Below are 18,349 nucleotides of genomic sequence, written 5' to 3' on the forward strand. Positions count from 1 at the left end.
TGAAAGATATTCCTCCTGATGTTTAAACCACCACATGGGTGTAGGACCAGCTCTTTCAACATCTCTACCCCTCTTACCAGTCTCAGTGTGGCTTCTTATTTAATTCCTGAATCATAGAACTTCCATTCAGCTTGATTTCAGGCAGTTCTGAATAATGGTTGTTCTGTAGTTGTAGTCTGATGTGGTTGTGGGAAGAGGCAAGTACTGTGTTTACTTATGCTGGTATCTTGACTGAAGCCCTGTCTGGAGTTTATTTTAGTGTAATGATTTAGGTCAGATTTCTCACTTAAAAAATGTTATTATTGTTACCCAGTTGTCTTAACACAGTTTTCTAAGAAGTTGTGTTTATTTTACAAATTTACCCTCTACTGTAGAGTATAGAGTATATGTAAAGGATGAGCTAAAAGTAATTATAGCACAAGAAACAGCATATTTTACATGTTCATCTAGTACATGGTAGGACAGGTAAGTGAATCACATATTTTTGAACATAGTTAAATATGCTTTTATAGTTGTAGGAAGAAATAATTTTTTCCTTAAATATGTAAATGAGTATTCTTCAGAGGTATGTTTATACAAATAAACTAAAACAGAATATTGATGTTTTCTAGGACCTGTTCAAGATTCTTGATTGAGATATGGGTTCTGGGTGGTCTGCAAGGTTCAGTGATTAACTCTCACTCATAGACTCAGCACACAGTCCATATTCATTCAAGGCACTTATAAAGTATTGCCACTTAATTCTCAGAACAACCTTATTACAAATTACCACATGCCATGAACTGTTTGGATCTCTTGTATATGATATTCTGAAAACCTTAATTGTTAAATGTGCTCAGGCTATGGTTAGCCTGATAAAACTGTAGCCCAAAAGATTCAATGTTACATAAATGCTAGTAGAAAACAAATGGGAAGCTTTATCTTATTAAATATTATTAAAATATATAAATTTTGGAGGAGTGAATATCTAGACTCTAGCTATAAAATGAAGTATTATTGTAGTTGCACAAATAACAGAAATATTTTACACATTATTGCACACTTTATAAAAATGTTTTCTTATCCATTATCACACTTGATTCTCAAAAACTCTATAAAGTAGATCCATGTCATAACAACAGAAAGAAAGAAAAAGATATGGGAAGACCTTTCAAGGATGTAGTGCTCAAAGAATTAAATTTTGAATAAATGAGATTTCTTGTTTTCTAGTTTAAAAACAAAATCCCATTACTATATAATCCAGCAATCTCACTTCTAGGTATATATCCAAAAGAATTGAAAGCAGGGACTCAAACAGATATTTGTACACCTATGTTCATAGCAGCATTATTCACAGTAGTCAAAAGGTAGTAGCAACAGATCAATTCCGCGTCCATCAACAGATGAATGAACAAAATATAGTGTGTATATATACATATATATACATATATACATATATACATATATACATACATACATACATACATACATATATATACATATATAAATATATATATATATATAGTGGAATGTCATCTAGTCCTACAAAAGAAGAAAATACTTTCATACATATAGCTTGGATGAATCTTGAGGACATTATGCCAAGTTAAATGAGCCAGTAACAAAAACGAAAAATACTTTATGATCCCACTTATATGAGTTATCTAGTATAGCCAAATTTAGAGAACGAGAAAGTAGGATGGTGGTTGCAAGGTGCAAGGAAGAAAGAGAAATGGGGAATTGTTGTTTAATAGGTATGATTTCAGGTTTGCAAGATGAAAAAGTTCTGAGGATAATTGTACAACAATATCAATATTCTTAACAATACTGAACTGTGCATGTAAAAGTAGTTAAAACGGTAAGTTTTATGTTATGCTAATTTTTCACAATAAAAAACAAATCTCTTTTCCAAGCCCCACATCTTACAAACCTGTCCAAAAACCTCTTCATTAACAGTGAAAGTGAGATCCAGGATATCTGTGATGTTGTTGTCCTTCATCCATTGTAAGCTTTGGTGGAATTCCTCATCCAAGTATTCCAGGTCACTTAAATCACAGGGTCTGGGTGCATTCAAAGAGAGGAAGGTTAAACAAATGGTTGTCCAGACCTCACTTCAAAATGTCTTTATGCCACTCCTGGCTAAAACAACACAGACTTGTTCTAACAATTTGATACTTTTGAATATATTGATGTATCTCTTATTCTTTTAAAAACAAAAATATTAAAATACCTACAATAATAAACATGAAATAATTATTGACTCATGAACTTTCCACAGCAATTGGAGAAGAGTATCATTTTAAAACATCTAAGTTTTAGACAGATCGATTCTACTTAGTAATTTAATAAAATGTTTGTAATTATTTATGTAAACTATAATTATTCATGTAAACTAATTCATATCCATTATATAATGTTATGCTTGCATAAAATCTCCAAATGCCTTTTTATTGTACTAAAAGGTTTGTGTGATATCTTAAAGACTCAGAACAGTAAACCACCACAAAGCTAATAGGAATGGCTAGGAAAAATATGGACAGAAAGTCCAGAGGTACTAGAGAGGCCAGCACCTGTTGTCCTGCAAGTGGGGCTGGGTGGACCCTGGCTTGCAATACACTTACAGTCTCAGGAGTGCCTTATAGAAAGGCCTTGTGAAGAAGGCATCAAGAAGGTATTGGTGTATCAGAGCCAGGCCTAGGATACGACCACTAAACCTGAACCTGGAACACAAACAAGGTGGAGATTTAAGGCAGGTAGAAATTTACATAGTTAAGTATATTAATTTGTATTTTTATTGATGTATTTCTTTATAGTACTCATCTTAAACCATGAAAGAAATCTGTCAATTGATGACACACAGGAGGCACCCATCTTCTTTCTCCTTATTCTTTACAATAAACAATGCCTATGTGCTTGGTATGTACTAATGGAACTCTTCTCTCCCCAAGTACCAAAATAGAGTCATTTTGCCAGGATCTTCTCAGGCTTGAGAGTATAAGAAGCCAAGAGAAGAAATGTACTGGTGAAGGGGAATTCTGGATAAACAGTCCACATTAACCTTGAAGAAGACCTGAACCCAAAGACATAAAAAGTTTTCTGGACCATGCATCCTTACCTATTAAAGCATTTCATAGAATCCACCTGAAGATTAATGTGTGTCTAATACATATGGCGGTTGAGCTCAAAGTCAGTGGGAAGAATTACATAGAATCACATTGTGGTAAGCAATAGGCTGAGCCTTCATTAATATTAATATATTAATATTGCCAGGCCAGCCACATATAAAGAACAAGGTCTCTTATTGAAAGAATTGGTCATGTAGACCTGGCCACTTCCAGGTGGCCTTTGTTGGGGCCAACAGCTTCCTGGAATTTTTGCTAGTGATCTTAACTGAATGTAGAGGCTCCATGGAGCTTGATCCCATCATTGCTCTACTCCTAAAGAGCTTCTTGTCTACCTGATCTAGTACACTGGTTTTCCCACCATGTCAGCCTTGCCCATCTCTGGCACCTACCCCATAATTGGTATCTCCCTGATCTCTTTCTATATAACTAGATTTTCACCTAAGTTTAGAATTAGGTTGTGACTTTTCTCATATCCTCCCAGTTGGAATTCCCAACTAACCCATCTCCACTACTTTTCAAAAGGCTTTTTTTAGACTCACAAGATTTCCTACTCTATAGCTGCTATAAATTTGTTAAAATGAATAGACTGATCCTTTAGAATAAACATAATTATAAACAATACTTCAAATTTTCATGTTTGAAGTAGTCGATTCTTTTTGCATGAAATAACATGCAAATATTGAGTCTGAAGAGACTAGAGGTAAATAGAACCTCAGTAAAGTTGCTATGGGTCACTGTGGATAGGGAGGCTCATAGATTAATCAAATATCTTAGAGCCCTTGAGGCCAGGGTACTCCCTCAGTGCTCTTTACTGACCACCTCAATAACTGATGGTCTCCAACATGGTAATTACAATGTTATGTATAAAAACACAGTTTACATCAATACAGGCTTACCCACTCTAACTGGACTCTAAGGCTTTATAACTGATGCTCCTAACATGTTGGTGTTGCCATACAGGGAGAGATGGCTGAGACCCCCCAAAGAGGGAAGGGAGCAAAGGTCAACACAAATGTGCCTGGGCAACTACTGTCCTCACTTAGAGGTGTCCCTGACAGCCCTAGTAAAGATAAATGATAATATCAGCAGGCGATATGTATCCTCAGATATAAAGTAGATAAAAATGTTCCATGATAATACTATTTTCAGATCAACATTAAAAATTTGACTATTTCAATGAATTGTAAATTTTCTAGCAAAATATAAATTATTCTCATCTATTCACCAAGTAGAAAACATTAATAAACAACCACGGTGTAAACAGAAAACTTTGAGGAAAAAGGACTATATTTACAATTGAGACTTGGGCTTGAAATACATATATTAAAGAGATCTTCTTTTAAACCTTCAGTAAACAGAAAGCTATTATACTATTCAAATAGTTTCAAAAATTAGAAAGGGTTAGAAAACTTCTTAATTAATCATTATGAGCTACCATAACCATAAAATGGAATCTGGAAAAGAGCAAAATGGAGAAGACTAAAACATATTATTCATACATAAAAAATTATCAATAAAACACAAGATAATCTAACAATTCATTTCCAAACAATGCAAAATGATTAAAGATGCTTGATTACAGGAAACTAAAGACAGTTTAATATTAGGCATCCTATGATTAAGCTCAAAAGACAAAAAAATCATATTACATTTTTTTGTTAGAAGCTGAAAAGTTACTTGATAATACCCACCATCAATTCCTGCAGAAAAAAATGTTTGTAGTAAGCTAGGAATAGAGGAATGCTTTCTTAACATTATCACATAATAAAGAATAGTTATCTCTGCATCATATGTAACAGTAAAAATATAGAAGTATGCTGGTTATGACCACCCTTCACAATATTTCATCAGTTCTAGTCCTTGAAATTAATAAGTAAAAAATTGGAAACATTTGAAATAACTTAGTGAATGCCCACTGAGTAATGCGTATTACTTACATTATTTCACTGATCCTTGCAACAACCCTATTTTATGATTATGGCTATCTTAATTTCACAAATTAAGAAATCAAGAATCAATAATTAGCCCTGGGCAAGTGGTATATCAGAAAACACCAACCCATATTTGCCTGATGCCAAACCAGGCCTTTGCTTCTGTGTCCATTTTGAGAAGCTGAACAGCAGAGAGATTAATCCATTGGTCTAGGAACCAGCCTGTGTGTGTACCTGGTGTGTAACCTTATGCAAGAGGTCTTAGCCACCTATTATCTGTTTCTTTTACTGGGAAACTGCACTCTTTAAGTGATATCTATTATTTTTAATTTTATTTTATTAGATCTGTATATTGCATTGTGTGCCCACCACTCAAAATCAAATCAACTTCCGTCACCATATATATGACTCCTTTTACCCTCTACTACCCATTTATGCCCCTTGCCTCTGGTAACTATCATAATGTGGTAGATGTCTATGACTTTTTGTTTGTTAGTTTTTCTTGTTTATTCATTTATTGTTTTTGGTTTTATATCCCATATATGAGTGAAATCATATGGTTCTAAACTTTTTCTGACTGACTTATTTTGCTTAACATGATATTCTCAAGGTTGATCCATGTTGTCACAAATGGCAGTATTTTTTTAGTTTTTCTTATGGCTGAGTAGTAGTATTCCATTGCATATATGTACCACATATTCTTCATCCAATCATCTATTGAAGGACACTTCAGTTGTTTCCATGTCATGGCCAATGTGAATAATGTTGCAATGAATATAGGGGGTGCATATATCTTTGCATATAAATGTTCAAATTTTTTGGAGTAGTTACCAGAAGAGGGGTTGCTGGGTCATATGGTAACGCTATTATCAATTTTTTGAGGAACCTTCATGCTATTTCTCATAGTGGCTGTACCAGTTTACATTCCTACCAGCAGTGAATGAAGGTTCCTTTTTCTTCACAACCTCTCCAACACTTGTTATTACCTGTCTTATTGATAATAGTCATTCTAACAAGTGTGAGTTGTATCTCGTTGTAGTTTTGATTTGCCCTTCACTTAGAACTAGTGAAGTTGAGCATATTTTCATATATCTGTTGGCTGTTCATTTGTCCTCTTGGAAGAAGTGTCTGTTCAGGTCCTCTGTCTATTTTTTAATTAGATGTTTGTTTGGTGTTGAGTTGTATGAGTTCTTTATGTATTTTGAATATTAACTTCTTGTCAGAGCTGTTGTTTGCAAATATGTTCTCCCATTCGGTTGGTTGCCTTTTTGTTTTTTTGGCGATTTCTTTTCTGTGCAGAAGTTTTTTAGTTTGTTTAGTCCCATTCATTTATATTTGCCTTTACTTGCCTTGCCTTTGGGGTCAGATTCATAAAATCTTCTCTAAGCCCAAGGTCCATAAGTTTAATAACTATGTTTTCTTCTATGTAATTTATTGTTTCATGTCTTACATTTAGGTTTTTGATAAATTTTGAGTTAATTTTTGTATATACAAGCAAACTGTAGTCTAGTTTCATTCTTTTGCATGTGGCTTTCCAATTTTCCCAGCACTATTTATTGAAGAGTCTTTCTTTTCTCCATTGCATGTTTTTGGCTCCTTTGTAAAAAATTATTTGCCATATATATTTTATTTCTTGGCTCTCAATTCTGTTCCATTGATCTGTGTGTCTTTTTTTCAAACAATACCATGCTGTTTTGAATAATGTCTCTTTGTAGTATAATTTGAAATCAGGTAGTGTGATACCTATGGTTTTGTTCTTTTTTCTCAGGATTGCTTTGGCTATTCAGGGTCTTTTGTGGTTCCATATAAATTTGATGATTTTTTGTTCTGTTTCTTAAAGATGTGCCAGCAAGATTTTGATGGGAATTGTATTAAATTTGTATATTGCTTTGGGTAATATGGCCATTTTATGGCCATTTTACTCTCTGCTGATTTTTCCAATCCATGAATATGGAATATCTTGCCCTTTCAATGTGACTTTTTAAATCTCTTTTAATGATGCTTCATAGTTTTCAGTATAAAGCCTTTCACATCATTTAAGTTTATTCCTAGATATTTTATTGTTTTTGTTGTAATTGCAAAAGGAATTTTTTTTCATTTCTTTTTCTTAAGTTTTATTGCTAGTATATAGAAATGCAGTAGATTTTTGTGCATTGATTTTGTATCCGGTAACTTTACTGTATATGTTTATTATTTCTAATACTTTTTTAGTGGAGTCTTTAGGTTTTTCTATATAAAGAATCATGTCATCTGCAAAAAGTGACACTTTTATGCCTTCATTCCAAATTTAGATGGTTTTATTTCTTTCTCTTGCCTGATTGCTCTGGCTAGGACTTCCAGTACTATGTTGAATAAGAGTAGTGACAGTGCGCATCCTTATCTTGTTTTTGATCTTAGAGAAAAAGCTTTCAGTTTTTCACCATTGAGTATGATATTAGCTGAGGATTTTTCATTTATGGTCTTTATTATGTTCAGGTACTTTCCTTCAATAACCATTAAATTGAATGTTAAATCATAAATAAATTATAAATGTATCTGATCAAATCTTTTCTGCACATATTGATAAGATCATATGATTTTATCTTTTATTTTGTTAATGTGGTGTATTACATTGATCAAATTGCATAAGTTGAACCATCTTTGTGCTCTTGGGGTGAGTCCCACTTGACATTATGTATTATTTTTTTAATGTATTGTTGAATTCAATTTGCCAGTATTTTTAAAGGAATTTTTGCATTTGTATTCATCGGAGATAATGGTCTGTAGTTTGTGTGTATTATCTGATACCATTTTCATTAACCCAGTTATTAATTAATTAACAGGAAAAGAGCAAAAGGAAGGCCAAATAATATAGGCATGCCATTTGTACAGCTTTGCCAGAAAGCTGCAGTTTAACATTCTCCAGGTCTGTTCCCAGCAGATCCTGGGGGAAGGGTCTGGATGAAGAAAGAATAGACACATGCCTAGTAAAGTCTGGATGATGTAGGAAAGGTGATTACTTGTCAGTCACACCTGGGATCAGGTCATTGTCCAGAATGGGCATGGCCACTAGAAGGGTGCAAAATCTGAAATACATAAGGTCCTGAACAAAGGAACCCCCTCTTCTCTCTTGCTGCTTGTGCCTGACTCATGGCTTTTGGGGCTCTCACTTTCTGCATTCACTCACATGGTCCACAGTTGTGTGTACCTCCCACACCATGGACCTATAGACAAAAATTAGTCTGAGGCTATACCAGACTCAACTCCACCACGGAGTGGAAACTCTGTAGCTCTACTGAAGCCTTAGCTCCACTTTTGCCATGACTGGTTTAAGGGAAAGGGGGTTTTAGAAACCAAGGAATATAACCCCATTCAAATAAAGCTTTCTACTACATCTCATCCTCCCATGGGGGCCTACAAAAATTCTTACTACAGAACCCCAAGAACCCCATTTCCACTAGCAATGAAGAAATCCCACCTTCCCAATTCCCTGATAACATTATCCTTGCCAGGTTTTGGTATCAGGGTTATGTTGGCCTCCTAATATGTGTTAGTATTTCCTCTTCAATTTTTTGGGAGTTTTGAGAAGAACTGGTATCAAATCTTCTTTTAATGTTTGGTTGAATTCACTAGTGAAACCATCTTGTTATAAACTTTTACTTTTGGGGAGGTTTTTGACAGTTGCTTGAGTTTCCTAACTGTTGATCAGTATATTTAAATTTTCCAGTTCTTCCTGATTCAATCTAGGAAGGTTATATATTTCTAAAACCTTACACATTTCTTATAGGTTATTACATTTGGTAGCATATAGTTTTTCATAGTATTCTAGTATGATCCTTTGTATTTCTGTGGTGTCTGTGGTAACTTCTCTTTCATTTCCTTTTTTTTCTTTTCTAAAATTTTTATCTTTATTATTGAAAGTATTACAGATGTCCCTCCTTTCCACCTGGTTCCCACCCTGACCCAGGATTTCACTACCATATTGTCTGTGTCCATAAGCAATGCATATATGCATATAAGTTCTTTGGATAAGTTCTTCCCACCTCCTCCCCTTCCCTCTGAGATCCCTGTCTGTTCCAAGATTTAAAAAAATTTTTTTTTTTGCCTCTGGTTCTATTTTATTCATCAGTTTATTTTGTTCATTAGATGATTCCTAATTTTGTTTATTTGAGTCCTTTCCCATTTTCCTTAGTGAGTGTAGGCAAAGGTTTGTCAATTTTATTAATCTTTTAAAGGAAACAGATCTTTATTGCCTTAATTTTTGTATAGTCTTTTTCTCCTCTATTTCATTCAAGTTTTGCTCTAATTTTTATTGCTTTTTTCCTTCTGCTGACTTTGAGTTGCTTTTGTGCTTGTTTTTCTAGTCCTTTCATATGTAGTTAGGTTGTTTACTTGTAACTTTTCTTGTTTTTCTTTTACTGCATTTGCTGCATTCCCAAAGTTTTGAGTCTATATTTGTCTTTGCATCTTAGTGTGTCTCTTGAAGGCAACATATGGTTAGATTATGATTTTGATCTGAACTACTCTCTGTGCATTTTTATTGGTGAATTCATATTTGTTTACATTTAAGGTAATTAATTATTGATGTATGAGAATTTCCTATAGCCATTTTATCTTTTGTTTTCTGGTAGCTCTATGCCCCTGTTTGTTCTTTTCTTTTGTGTTTCTGTCTTTTGTATGTGTTTTTTGGTATTCCATGTTTTTTACCTCTCTTTCCTCTTTTTTAAGTTATGTGTCTCAGTTTTGTTTTTCTATATGTGTGGTTACAATTAGGTTTATGTTAAAAAATGTTTCACATATGCAGTAGTCTTTTTTTAAATGATCTAAGCTCCATCCTGCTCTGCTAATTCAGATCTTTACTCTCTCCCATCTTATGTTTTTGTTGTTACAAATTATGCCTGTCTATGCTGTGAGTTTTTTGGTGATCTTATCATAATTTGTGACCTTTTGTTCTTTGTTTCAGGTAAAATAGCCCCCTTGAGTATTCTCTGTAATGGAAGCCTTCCAGTGGTAAATTTCCTGTTACTGCATGTGTAGAAGTCTTTATTTCTCTTTTATACCTAAAGAATAACTTTGCTTTATATATTATTCTTGGCTGTTAATGTCTTTCATTAGTTTGAGTATTTGTAGTTTGCAGGGTTTCTGCTAAGAAGTCCAATGAAAGTCTAACTGGGATTCCTTTACAGGTTATTTTCTTCTTTTCCCTAGGTACCTTGAGAATTCTTCCTTTGTTATTAATTTTTGACAATTTTAATACAATTTGCCTTGGAGAAGGCCTAATTGGATTGAGGTAATTAAGTTCTCTATATGCTTCTTGTATACTAAGATCCAGCTCTTTCTATAGGTTTGGTAAGTTTTCCTCAACTATTTGTTTAAATAGACTCTCTTTTCCCTTCTGCCTCTCTTCTTCTCCTGGTATGCCTATTACTCTTAATTTTTATACTTTTTTCTTTTTAATTTATATTGAATTTATTGGGGTTACAGGTGAAAAAACATATAGGTTTAAAGCTTACAATCTATAATATATCATCAGTATATTGAATTGTGTGTTCATCATCCAAATTCAAGTCTCCTTCCATTACCATTTATTTTCCATTTATCTTCTTGTACCTCTGCCCACCTCTATTTCCCTCTGGTAATCACCATAGTGTTGTCTGCATCTGTAGAATTTTTCTTTTGCTTAATCCCTTTACCTTTTCTACTCAACTAACAACACCCCTCCCATCTGAGAGCTGTCAGTCTGTTTCCTGTATCTATGAGTCTGTTTTCATTTTGTTTCTTAGTTTATTTTGTTCATTAGATTCCACATATAAGTGAAGTCATATGGTATTTATATTTCTCTGACTGTCTTATTTCACTTAGCATAATACACTCCATGTCCATCCATGCTGTCACAAAAGGTAATGTTTTGTTCTTTTTTAAGGCCAAGTAATGAGTCGTATTTCACTGTGTAAATGTAATCAACTACTGATAGGCACTTGGACTACTTCTAAATCTTGGCTATGATAAATAACTGCAATGTACATTTGGACTCATATATTCTTTCAAATTAGTGTTTCAGGTGTCTTTGCATTTATTCCCCAAAGTGGAATCTCTAGGTCAAAAGGCAGGTCCATTTTTAACTTTTTTGAGGAAACTCCATACTCTTTTCCACAGTGGCTACACCAATCTGCAATCTCACACACAGTGAGTGAGGTTTTCCTTTTCTCCACATTCTCATCAGCACTTGTTGTTTGTTGATTTATTGATGATAGCCATTCTGACAGGTGTGAGGTGATGTCTCATTATTTTAAAATTTGCATTTCTCCGATGAATAGTGATATTGAGCACCTTTTTATATATTGGCCATCTGTATGTCCTCTTTGGAGAAGTGTGAATTCTGGTTATTTGTCCTTTTCTTAATTGAATTGTTTGTTTGGGGTTGAGTTGTATAAATGTTTTATGAATTTGGACATTAACACATTATCTGATGTACCATTGGTAAATACGTTCTTCCATTCAGTGGGTTGTCTTTTCATATTCTTGATGGTTTCCTTTGCTGTGCAAAAACTTTTTAGTTTAGTTTGATGTAGTCCCATGTATTTATTTTTTCTTTTGTTTCCCTTGCCCAAGTAAATATACTCCAAAAGATATTGCTAGGAGTGGTAAGTTTTATTCTAGGACATTTACAGTTTTGAGTTTTACATGTAATTTTTAATCCATTTTGAGTTTATTCTTATGTATGTTTTAAGAAGGTGGTGTAGTTTTATTTTTTTGCCTGTTTCTGTCCTATTTTTCCAACAGTATTTATTGAATAAATTGTTTTCATGATGTTGTATGTTTTTGCCTCTTATGTCAAATATTAAATAAACATAACAGTGTGAGTTTATTTTGGGCTCTCTGTTCTTTTCCATTGATCTATATATATGTTTTTATGCCAGGACCATGCAGTTTTTATTATTATGGCATTGTTGTGTAGTCTATCAGGTAGTGTGATTCCTCCAACTTAGTTCTTCTTTCTCAAGAATGCTGTGGCTATTTAAGGTCTTTTGTAGATCCATATCAATTTTCAGAATATTTGTTCTCGTTCTGTGAATACTCTATTGGTATCTTGATAGAAATTGCATTGAGTCTATAGATTGCTTTGGGTAGTATGGACATTTTAATGATATTAATTTTTATATCCACAAACTATATATACATTCAGTTATTTCTATCTTTTTCAGTTTCTTTCTTCAATGTCTTATAATTTTTCAAGGACTGGTTTACATTCTTGATTAAATTTATTCCAAGGTATTTTATTTAGTTTATTTTTATTGCGGAAGATATTACAAATTTTTTCAACCCCCTCCCACCTCCCTTTGCCTGGCTCCCACCCCATCCTAGGTCTTCACTGCACTATTGTCTTTGTCCATGGGTTATGCATATGTTAATATCTTTCTGACTTTCCCCCCCTTACCTCTGAGACCTGTCAGTCTGTTCCATGCTTCCATGTCTCTGGATGTATTTGTTTGTCAGTTTATTTTGTTCTATAGACTCAACATTTAATGAGATTATGTGATCTTTGTCTCTCTCTGACTGCCTTATTTTCCTTAGCATAATAATCTCCAGATCCATCCATGCTATCTCAAAGGTTAAGAGATCCTTCTTTTTTTACAGCTGCATAGAATTCCATTGTGTAAATATACCACAACCTTTTTATCCAATCATCTACTGATGGGCTCTTGGGTTGTTTCCAGATCTTAGCTATTGTAAATTGTGCTGCTATGAACATAGGGATGCATATATTCTTTCAAATTATTATTTCAAGCTTCTTTGGATATATTCCCAGAAGTGGGATTTCTTGGTCAAATGGAAGTTCCATTTTTAATTTTTGAAGAAACTTCCACGACAATTGGACTGTTCCAGTCTGCATTCCCACAGCAGTATACTAGAGTTCCTTTCCCCCCACATCCTCCCCAGCACTTGTCATTTGTCAATTTGTTGATGGTAGCTATTCTGGCAGGTGTGAGGTTATTTTAATTTGCATCTCTGTGATGATTAGTGACATTGAGCATTTTTTTATACGTCTCTTGGCCATTCCTATGTCCTTTTTGGAGACTGTCTATTTAGATCCTTTTCCTGTTTTTAATTGGAATGTTTGTCTTCCTTTTGTGGAATTGTATGAGTTCTTTATATATTTTGGAAGTTATTGCCTTATCAGATGTATCATTGGTAAGTATGTTTTCCTATACAGTGGGCTCCCTTTTTAATTTGTGAATGGTTTTCTTTGTTGTGCAGAAACATTTTAGTCCCATTTGTTTATTTTTTCCTTTGTTTTTCTTGCCCTAGGAGGTGCATAAATAAAACTCCTGCTAAATGAGTTTTTACTGCCTATGTTCTCTTCTAGAATTTTTATTGTTTCCCAACTAACATTTAAATCTTTCATCCATTTTTGAGTTTATTCTTGTGCATGGTGTAAGTTGGTGGTATAGTAAAATTTTTTCCATGTACCTGTCAAATTTTCCCAGCACCATTTATTGAAGTCACTGTCTTTACTCCATTGTATGCTTTGCCACCTTTGTCAAATATTAATTGACCATAATGGTGTGGGTCAATTTCTGCGGGGCCTGTTCTTTTTCACTGATCTATATGCCTGTTCTTGTGCTATTACCAGGCTGTGTTGATTACAAATGGCTTTGTAGTATAGTTTGATATCCGGTACTGTAATACATTCAACTTTGCTCTTCTTTCTCAAGATTGCTGGAGCTATTTGGGGTCGTTTTTGGTTCCATATAAACTTTTGGAATATTTGTTGTAGATCTGTGAAATATGCTGATGGTATTTTAATAGGTATTGCATTGAATCTATAGATTGCTTTGAGGAATATGGACATTTTAATGATGTTTACTCTTCTAATCCATGAACAATGTATTTGCTTCCACTTGTTTGTATCTTCCTGTATTTCTTTTTTTCAGTGTCTTCTAATTTTACAAATACAGGTTTATTACCTCCTTGTTAAGTTTATTCATAGAATTTCTTGTTGTTGCAATGGTAAAAGGTACTGTTTTGATTATTTTTAGTTTCTCTTTCTGAGAGTTCATTATTGGTACATAAAAATGTCATCAATACTGGATGTTAATTTTATATCTTGCATCTTTGCTGAATTCATTTATTAAATCTAGTAGTTTTTTGGGGGAATCTTTAGGGTGCTCTGTATACAGTATCTTGTCATCTGCAAATAAGGGAGGTTTTACTTCTCCTACTTCAATTTAGGTGTCATTTATTTTTCCTTATTTTCTGATTGCTCTGGCTATGTTCAATAAGAGTGCTGTAGGTGGACTCTCTGTCACTTTGCTGATATCAAGGGAAATGCTTTTAATTGTTGCCCATTGAATATGACGTTGGCTGTGGGTCTGTCATATATGGCCTTTATTACATTGAGGTATGTTTTCTCTATTCCCACTGTGCTGAGAGTGTTTATCATAAATGAGTGCTGGATTTTCTCAAATGTTTTTTCTGCATCTTTATATATGATCATGTAATTTGTTTCTTTCTAGTTGTTTATGTGGTATATCATATTCTTTGATTTGTGAATATTGTACCAGCCTGGCATCCTCAGAATAAATCACACTTTGTCATGGTGTGTAATCTTTTTAGTGTATTGCTGGATCCATTTTGCTAATATTTTGTTGAGAATTTTAGCATCTATGTTCATCAGGGATATTGGCTTATGATGTTCTTTCTTTGTGCTGTCTTTATCTGGTTTCACTATTAGGATAATGCTGGTCTCATAAAATGGGTCTTTTCTACTCTTGAAATTTTTGGAGTAGTTTGAGATGGATAGGTGTTAGATGTTCTTTGAATGTTTGGTAAAATTTACCTGTGACATTACAGTCCGAGGCATTGTTTGTTGGGAACTTTCTTTCTTTTTATTAAATTTATTGGGGTGACATTGGTTAATAAAATTATAAAGTTTCAGGTGTACAATTCTATAATACATCATCTGTATATTGTACTGTGTGTTCACCACCCCAAGTCAAATATTTTTAAAAGTGTTTTTATTACTGTTCCAATTCTATTAGTTTTAATTGGTCTATTCAGATTTTTCTGATTCTTACTAATTTAGTTATGGAAGATGGTATGTTTCTCAGAATTTACCCATTACATCCAGATTGTCTAAATTTTTGGCATACAGTTGTTTGTATTATTTTCTGACATTCTCTATAGTTCTGTCATTGCAGTTGTTACTTGGTTTTTGTTTTTTTTTTCATTTCTGATTTAATTTGTTATAGTCCTTTCTCATTTATGCTTGACGAGTCTGGTTTAAGGTTTGTCAATATTTATTTATTTGTTTAATCCTCATCAGAGGAGTGGGAATATTTTTTTCACTGATTTTAGAAAGTGTGGAAAGGAGTGAAAATGGGTAGAGAAAAGGGGATGGGGTGAGATAGAAACATTGATGTGACAGAGATACATCCACTGGTTGCCTCCCACAGGCACTTCGATTAGGGGCAGGGATTGAACCTGCAACTCAGGTAAATGCCTTTGACTGGGAATCGAACCCATGACCCTTGTTGGGCAGGCTGGTGTTCTAACCACTGAACCATGCTGGCCAAAGCAGGTTTGTCAATTTTATTTATCTTTTTAAAAAACCAGCTTTTTGTTTCATTTATCCTCTGTCTTTCTTTTAAAGATTGTATTTAATTTACTTTTGCTCTAATCTTTATTCTTTCCTTTCTTTTACTCCCTTTGGACTGTGTTTGTTGTACTATTTCTAATTTCTTTATGTGTAAAGTTAGATTGTTTATATGAGATTTTTCTTGTTTATTGAGAGAGGCCTGTAGTGTTATAAATTGTCCTGTTAGGACTGCTTTCACTGTTTTCTATAGCTTTTGGGTTGTTGTGTTTTCATTTCATTTGATTGAAGGTATCTCTTTACTTATTCATTGATCTAATTTTTTAACCCATTCATTGTTTGGTAACATGTCATTTAATCTCCATGTCTTTGCGTTTTTTTCCGTGTTTGTGTTTTTTTTTTGGTGTGTGTGTGATTAATTTCTCATTTCATACCATCATGGTCAGAGAAGATGCTTGATATGATTTCAGTCTTCTCAAATGTATTAAGGCTTGTTTTGTGTCCTAACATGTGGTGTTTCCTAGAAAATGTTCCATATATATTGAAAAGAATGTATATTCTGCTGCTTTGGGGTGGAATGTTCTGAAGATATAATTTAAATCCATATATTCCAGTGTGTCATTTAAGATTGCTCTTTCCTTGTTGATTTTCTGTTTAAAAGATCTATACATTGATGCCAATGGGGTATTAAAATCCCCAAATATGACTGTATTGTTGTCAATCCCTCCCTTCATGTCCTACAAAATTTGCTTTATATATTTAGGTGCTCCTATGTGGGTGCATATATGTTTATAAGGGTTATATCTTCTTGTTGAATTACTCCATTTATCATTATGTAGTGTCCTTCTTTTTCTCTTTCTATAGCCTTTATTCTAAATTATGTTTCCTTTGATATAATTATTATTGTCCTCACCTTTTTCCACTTCCATTAGCATGAAAAAATTTTTTGTCATCCCTTTACCTTTAGTCTGCTTGTATCATGCATTCTGAAGTGGGTCTTTTATAGACAGCAATATATGGGTATTGTTTTCTTATACGTTCAGGTGGGCTGTCTTTTTATTAGAGTATCTAATTCATTTACATTTAAAGTGATTCTGCCTGGCTTATTTCACTTAGCATAATTTTCTCCAGATCCATCCATACTGTCCCAAAGGGTACAAGACCCTTCTTTACAGCTGCATAGCATTCCATGGTGTAAATGTCCCACAGCTTTTTTATCCATTCATCTACTGATGGGCACTTGGACTGTTTCCAGGTCTTAGCTATTGTAAATTGAGTTGCTATGAACATAGGGGTACATATATTCTTTCTGATTAGTGTTTCAGGATTCTTAGGATACATTCCTAGAAGTGGGATCACTGGGTCAAAAAGCAGCTCTATTTTTAATTTTTTTGAGGAACCTCCATACTGTTTTCCATAGTGGCTGCACCAGTCTGCATTCTCACCAGCAGTTTACTAGGGTTCCCCTTTCTCCACATCCCTGCCAGCACAAGTCGTTTGCCTGTATTGGTGTCTCTCAAGTCTCAATATCTAGTATAGTTTTTGTCTTGTTAATCAGGGCCATAGTTCCAGTTAAATATTACTATATCAAGCTGCATTTATAACAGAAATTGTAAGCTTTGCCTGTCACAGAGTGAATTCCTCATCTTCTCTAAATATCATCTACTCAGCCTAACTCCAGTCACAGTTAATAGCATCAATTGGCCCAATTGTGTGCCCAGAAACCTTGCACTCATTGTATATTTCTCTCCTCCTCTCACCTTAATCAATGAACCAACTAGTTTAATCTCTTCTCCCTCTGAGATTTTCCTTCCTTTCTTGTATACTGCCTCTGCCTTAGCTTTGAACCTCTATTTCTCCCCCTGACTTAGCAACCACTTCAGAACTGGTCTGGCTCTTTCTAGCTCCACCTTCTCAAAATTTTCTTCACAATATGGAAAGATTTGCTTTTCTTTTCTTTTTAATTTTTAAATTTTATTTTTGTTTAAAGTATTACAAATGTCCCTTTTTCTCCCCAGTGACCCATTCCACCCCGTCCCATCTCCTTCCCCAGTCCCTCCCTCCACCATTGTCTGTGTCCTTGGGTTGTGCATATATGCATGTAAATTCTTTGGTTACTCTCTCCCCCTCCACCCAACTGCCCAAGTGCCCATCAGTACATGAGTGGATAAAAAAACTGTGGGACATATACACCATGGAATACTACGCAGCTGTAAAGAAGAAGAATCTCGTGCCCTTTGGGACAGTATGGATGGACCTGGAGAAAATTATGCTAAGTGAAATAAGCCAGCCAGAGAAAGACAAACATCACATGATCTCGCTTATACATGGAATCTAAAGAACTTAATAAACTGATAAACAGAATAGATTCAATGACATGGAAGCAAAGATTTACTTTTTTGAAAACACAACTTCAATTATAGCATGCTCCACAGAAGATATGACCACCTGCCTATCTTGTCTCTAGCCTCACTTTCTATAACAACCTCAATGGGCATTCTCCACTCTAATTCAGCTACACTGCTTGCTGAAGGCTCCATTTCCTCTCATGCCTTTAAATTATTATTTCCAATTTTGGCTCTGTTACATGTCTTAGCTTCCCTTCTCTGCTAAGCCTCCTATACAACTGTTGTCCCTTAAGACCTGGTACAATCATCCTCTCTTTTTATAAGATCTACTGGCTTTATTCCCCATTTTCCTATACTCTCCATTGGGCCGAGTAAGACATTTTTCCTTGT

At 34.2% G+C, this 18,349-nt stretch overlaps 1 protein-coding gene across 1 annotated transcript in view; it reads right to left on the reverse strand.

Annotated features, from left to right (window-relative positions):
- HECW1 (HECT, C2 and WW domain containing E3 ubiquitin protein ligase 1) overlaps positions 1-18,349 on the reverse strand; it is a 578,356-nt gene that overhangs the window by 30,842 nt on the left and 529,165 nt on the right. The window contains exons 25-26 of the mRNA XM_016212519.2: positions 2,601-2,699; positions 1,910-2,039 (exon numbers count right to left, since the gene is read on the reverse strand). Coding sequence (XP_016068005.2) covers positions 1,910-2,039; positions 2,601-2,699 — 229 coding nt within the window. The remainder of the gene's footprint in view (positions 1-1,909; positions 2,040-2,600; positions 2,700-18,349) is intronic.

Source organism: Miniopterus natalensis, chromosome 10 (genome assembly GCF_054644295.1).
Source record: "Miniopterus natalensis isolate mMinNat1 chromosome 10, mMinNat1.hap1, whole genome shotgun sequence".
Taxonomy (NCBI): domain Eukaryota; kingdom Metazoa; phylum Chordata; class Mammalia; order Chiroptera; family Miniopteridae; genus Miniopterus; species Miniopterus natalensis.